Consider the following 5,970-nt stretch of genomic DNA (forward strand, 5'->3'; position numbering starts at 1 on the left):
TGAGTAGTGACCTTAACAATTCATTCATGTAAAAGAAGTAAAGAAAAAGAGAGAGCATTGTGAAAGGTCAAGCTTTTTTCTTCGATCATTTTTTTATTTTTTCTTTTTTTTTCTCATTGTTTCTTTTTTTTTATTTTGTCTGCTTTTTCTTCACACCTTTTAAGACAGAGAAGAACGGAAACATGAAAAAGTTTTTTTCTTTTTTTTCAGGAGAAAGAGAGAGAGAGAGGGAGAGAGGAAGAGATACATGCATACGAGGTACAGGAAATTCGACGGATGGAAGAGAAGGAAGAAATGTTTGGAAGAGGGGGTGAAAAAGATACAATCCAAAAGATCAGGAACATCTGGCATATACAAGTGAACGAACGAACGAATCGATAGGACAGGGTTATCCGAAGCCATTATGTCCCTAAATTGATATACCATATAAGAGAGAATGAACGGATCAAGAAGGAATGAGTCTATGGGATGCAGCAATTACGGATGATACGAATGACACCACCCCGTTCTCGACATTTGACATTCACCTCTTTTCCTCGTGGTATATGTACTTCTTGTCCCTTATCACAACAGAGGTTGAAAAGAGGAAGAAACGGATGGGAGGAAGGTTCCTTTGATATTCGAAGTAGTTGGCACGGGCAGACACTGGTTAATGCTTTAGCGGCACCATTCCTCCTCGATTACTTTTCTCCCGTCTCATCCATCCGTCCCGTCCTGTCTCGTCCCGACTTGTCTCGTCACATCTCGTCCCGACCCGTCTCGTTTTGTCTTGTCTCGTCTCGTCTCGTCCCGTCCTGTCCCGTCCCACTGATGTATAGGATGTTCTATCATTGGCTTCAGTAGTAGACCACCCCTTCAAGTATACATACATATATATATATATATGTGTTGAAGGACTTGGTAGGCTGAAGAGGACATTCCTTGCATTACTGATGTTTCTCCTGTTTAATGTGCCCCCCTCTCCCCTCTGATTCCCCGCTCTCTCCCATATATACTCACTCTTTCCCAATGTTCTCCCTCAATCCGTTATCAGTGTTGATAATAGCGATCTACTGAGGAATCATATAGTTCGCAATTTGGTCTTTAAGAATTAACCTTATCAAATTTCATTTCATCTTACTACCATCAATCTAGTCGAGTTGATCGATCGTTCAATCCTTGACAGTGCAATATTCCTTGAGTGAAGAAATCCGATTTCTTTCCAGATATTCATGGTAGTAGTGATAGAACAGTGAGATATCATGGAAGATGTGGGTTGAAGGAAGAGAAGGAAATGTTGATGATTGCAGTGATAAGTATGGTGACATTATTATCCCTCAAAAGAGTCATTCTCTGGAGTAAATTTGGGAAGTTTTCCCTATCGAGAGGGAAGGAGGGAGGCGGAGTAGAATAGAATGGAAAAAGGGAAAAGGGAGAGAGAGAGAGAGAGGAATATATAAGAGTGAATGGGAGGGAGATGTCGGTGAATCGAGAGGGTAGGTCAAAGGTCAGCCCTTGCACAATAACCGCGCCCACCATGACGGGTTAGTAGAGGTAGCTCGTTCAGACTGCTCCGAGTAGCATGTGGTGAGAGGTCAGATCGAGGATGGAGCTGCTGCGATGGCGAAGGCGACAATGACAGCGACGATGATAGTGGCTGTGTGACTTCAAGGAAAAGGGTCGTTGGCACGACGTGGTACCCGTTGCTATGACCAAAAACCCAATCGCCATCACTGTCGTCGTCACGCTATCGCTGATTACATCCTATACGGAACGTGTGATAGTGACCAGCGGTGATTCTGTGTGCGTGTATCTGTGTATGTGTGTGCGGGTATTTGCGTGTTCGTGTGTTTGTATATGTGTGTTACCGGTGCGAGGTAGCCCGCGGTCAACCCGTAGATCCGAACTTGTGTTGAGATTTTCTTCCGAACATGAGCTCGGCACTCGGGTAGACTGCGTGCCACCATATCATTCCAACCAGTACCATACCCATCCTGTCCCGGATCTTGTTGTTTTTCCTCATGAAGAAAGCTATTCTCAGACGCTGCGACTCCAACGTTTACAATCCGAATGGTAGCTTGCTCGATGAGGTAGTAGGTTGTATAGTTATGAGTTGTATCATATCGGAGAAACTGTCCAGCCTGCTAGCTTGCCGTGCGGGTCCATCATCCCACCGCAGTTGATCGTCATCGCTTTAATTGAATCTAACGGACTATATTTGATCATAGTATATGGTCGACTATATCTACTGGTCCGATTTGCTGATAATGAAGATGATTCATCCAGTTCGAGTTATTCATGAAATATATAGGCCTATATCACGAGATGCTGAATTCTCTATAATATTGGTAACCTTCCCATTCCTTGTTTATCATCGATATCAATGTATAGCTTGCGTTATTTATCAAATGCTTATCATATCGTTCCTTCCCATCTTTTTGCTGAGTAATTATGTCTTATCTCTATTTTGATTTCAAAGAGAAAATGGGATTATAGAGTTTCATTCTTTCCTTTTTTTTTTCTTATGTTTAGAATTGAATTACGAAGATAACGAAACCCTTCAATGAATGATAATAAGAGAGACAAAATCATCAATCCCTCCAATTCAATAATATTAATACAGGGAGGGGAGGATTGTTCTTTTCTCTTAAACTAGTTAATATGGAGCAGATATTCGACCTGAAATTGATTTTTAGGTACCAAGTCGTCCATCTTGCAATAGGTTATTAGCATATAATCCTTCAGTTATTCCTTGAACTGTTAGCCTTATTTGCTCGATTTGGTGTATTAAGATGAAAACCATGTGATTAAAAACTTCAAAGGATCATATGAAATGCCTCATCTAATATCAATTGTATCTTTATGACTGGAATAAACATTTCCAGAAGTATTGAGTTTTGCATTACATTATCACATACCTCCCTTATCTTCGCCGTGAGTTACGAAATGTGCTTTCATTCGAGACCGCAAATTATTTCCTCCCGATCTAATTATCATTGGATGATATAATTCTTTGAAACTGACAGATGTATAATTCACCGGAAAACATACTAAAAAGAAAAAAAAAAAAAACAGCGTCAGTTGTTTCTTTTACGTCTTCAGATTTGCAACGTATAAGATAGCTTGGTAGATTGCATGTCATTTCCTGTTTTTCATATATCACATGACCACAGAATTACTTTTGATATAGTTATCCGGTATTTCTCCTATACCCTTTTTACTTTACTCCAATGTATATTTCCTTTCTCCTCTTTTTTCATCCCTTTACTAATCTTGAAAAATCCGGAAAATTCCTCTTATGGGATGAGAAGGAAAAGGAAGGAGATCAGGAGGTTACAGTAAGGTATCATGTGATTGAAAATTGAAAAATGATTCAAATGTTTACGGAAAATGTATGTATGTAAATGGTTCGAAATTGACATTCAACGATTCATTTGTAATCAATTATGCTTACAAAGATTATCGGGCTGCTTAGTTATCCCAATTAATGGGATACGAATAATTGATCGTATATGTAAGGTTAATCATCCGATCATTGGTTAAACTATCAAAACTTTGAACTATTTGACTTTAAACAATTAATGAATGGTAATGTTTATAACATTGTAACCATAATTTCTGAAAAAAATTTTTCACAGATTCATTATTATCTCTGCTTTTAAGTTAAACTTTACACCAAAAAATTAAACTTACACCAAGTATGGGATATTTTTCTTTTTTCTGTCATATCACTGTTTTTCTTCATTTTATAATTTCAATCAATTTGATAAATTCCCGTTAAATTATTCTGCATAAAATTACATCAAAATAAACGAAAGATTGTAATATATCGTTAAGAGTGAAACATTAGTGAATTTAATTAGAATTAATCATCAATAATTGTAGCACTGATAATATGTTTAACTAACTGATGTATATCATCCTATCATCTAGCAGCAATAATCGATAACTGAAATTGTCCCTGAAGAAAAGGTACTAATGCTATATACCAATCATATAGCTACCATTTTTATTTAACTAATTTTTTTTTTTTAATTAACACGATTACTTTAGATAAGCCAGAATTTCACAAAGCGAGTTTTGTTAAGTATAAAATTTTACTATAGTTTCAACTCTACTGCTATTTTTTTTTTTATTTTAAGATATTTTGATTAGATGAAATTGAAATACCAAATGACGTAATATTGTATTACTTTTAATTTTTCTTTCCGAAAATTCTCATCTCTAAAAATTACAACAAATGAATGAATTGTATATTTCACTAATTACTAGTATAAAGAGGCAGTAATTATTTAGGAAAAAAAAAGGCATTTAAATTTTCATCAGTTTATTTTAACGGATATTTCAAAAATATCAATCCGGAATTTTGAATCAAAGAACGATATTGTTTCCTTTCATAATTCAGGTCAGTGATCTATTCTTTGTTTCCGTTACATTTTTGTATAAAACAAATTGCTTATTTCCAAATATATTAATGTACAATTTTAACGTTTTGATTTTTGATCATCCAATGACATTTTCAGTCAACAAAATTATTATAAAAGCTATGAGAGATTAATTTTGAAAATTTCAAGAATTGTTAAAAACAAGCATTTTTGCAATAAATTGCAAAGTGATAGATGATATTTAGATTAAATGAATGTAAAATTAAATCATTTTATCTTTTGATCCTTGTTTAAAAAAAAAAAAGAAGAATATGAGAAATCTTTTCCAAGTTAATGCAGTTAAATTCAAGTTTGGTATATACCAGACACTAATTTACTTTAATATGATACCTGATATATGAAGATTTCCTTCAGAGTCATATTCCTTCAGAATTACCAATTTTAAATTTATTACTTTTTATATTATATCATTTGTTGTGACAATGATGTTTAGCTGTGTTTTTCATAACTTTCAACCTTGAATCTGCTAAAGTTTAGATCTTTTGTGTTGTTTGTTCAATTCGAATCATCGATGACACTATCATTTTGGCGTTACCGCGGATGTCGCATTCATTGGCATTCAATTTTCCAACCAAATTCTCTTGAATACTATAAATATTTCTCCTGTACTGTTCCATTCTCGATCATTCAAAGAAAATGTATTTGATAATTCATCGCTGAAATTTTCACGATCATTCTTTTTGCATAACTGCTACCTGTACGAAAGGTATATATAAATCAACTGTTCCATTCATTTCGTAATCCAAAAAAAAAAAAATGTATTGGCTTGTTGAAAAGGTTAAAAGTCATTTCGCAATCTAAAGGTATGTGGCTGGTTGGAAAGGTTAAAAGTCACTTCGCAATCCAAATGTATATGGCTAGTTGGAAAGAGTTTAAAGTATTATATAAGTTTTCCTGATACTTTGCGTAAAATTTTTCAGATGGATTCAGGATAAAAATTTTTGCAAATTTACGAAGAGTTTTTGGTTTTGGTTAAACAAATTTTATAATAAAAGTACGAAATTTTATCTTTAAATTATACTGCAATTTATAAAAAAATCTATTCCAAACATTTTGGAATTTTAAAATTATACAAAATATCATCATATATGTATAAAGTAAGGCTTTTTAACTTGAATAAAAGCGATACAATAACTTTAGGTTAAAAACAAACAATAAGTTAAGGTTAATTTTTAAAAATTTAAAATTTTCAAATTAGGTAATAAACGTAATTACCTGATGGTATTTCTCTTCATAGCACCTGAAAAGTGTAAAAATGTTTGAAATATTCGATTACAATAAACTATTAAGAAAGCCTTATTTCAACATTATTAAATTGGAAATTTTTTTTTCTTTTGAAAAGCAAAAATCATTCAATTTTTGTTATTCAACTTAACATACCAATAATGTTTTAATAAATGATTTTTTTGATTGTATAAAATGACATTTTCTCAAATATTCTCTTATTGAAATCATTTCAGATCAGATCAAATTCCAATATTTTAGATTTTTTCAATCTCAATTCTGTTAAATTGCATGATTCCCCCAATTTTTTCTTTCTTTTTTT

At 33.6% G+C, this 5,970-nt stretch overlaps 2 protein-coding genes across 2 annotated transcripts; both read right to left on the bottom strand.

Moving 5' to 3' along the window:
- Positions 1 to 649: 649 nt before the first annotated feature.
- On the bottom strand, positions 650 to 1,231 carry LOAG_11906 (hypothetical protein; the record flags this gene model as incomplete). Its single annotated transcript, XM_020448438.1, has 2 exons — positions 1,096 to 1,231; positions 650 to 853 (listed from the first exon to the last, which is right to left on the bottom strand). Exons 1-2 carry the CDS (start codon positions 1,108 to 1,110, stop codon positions 650 to 652), a joined length of 219 nt encoding a protein of 72 aa, XP_020301418.1. The 5' UTR covers positions 1,111 to 1,231.
- Positions 1,232 to 1,480: 249 nt separating this feature from the next.
- On the bottom strand, positions 1,481 to 2,120 carry LOAG_11907 (hypothetical protein; the record flags this gene model as incomplete). The annotated part of the gene is made up of 2 exons (XM_003147424.1): positions 1,481 to 1,726; positions 1,848 to 2,120. Coding segments are annotated over 2 exons (519 nt in total), but the record flags the coding sequence as incomplete, so codon positions are not given.
- Positions 2,121 to 5,970: the final 3,850 nt, after the last annotated feature.

Source organism: Loa loa (assembly GCF_000183805.2).
Source record: "Loa loa unplaced genomic scaffold supercont3.342, whole genome shotgun sequence".
Taxonomy (NCBI): Eukaryota; Metazoa; Nematoda; class Chromadorea; order Rhabditida; family Onchocercidae; genus Loa; species Loa loa.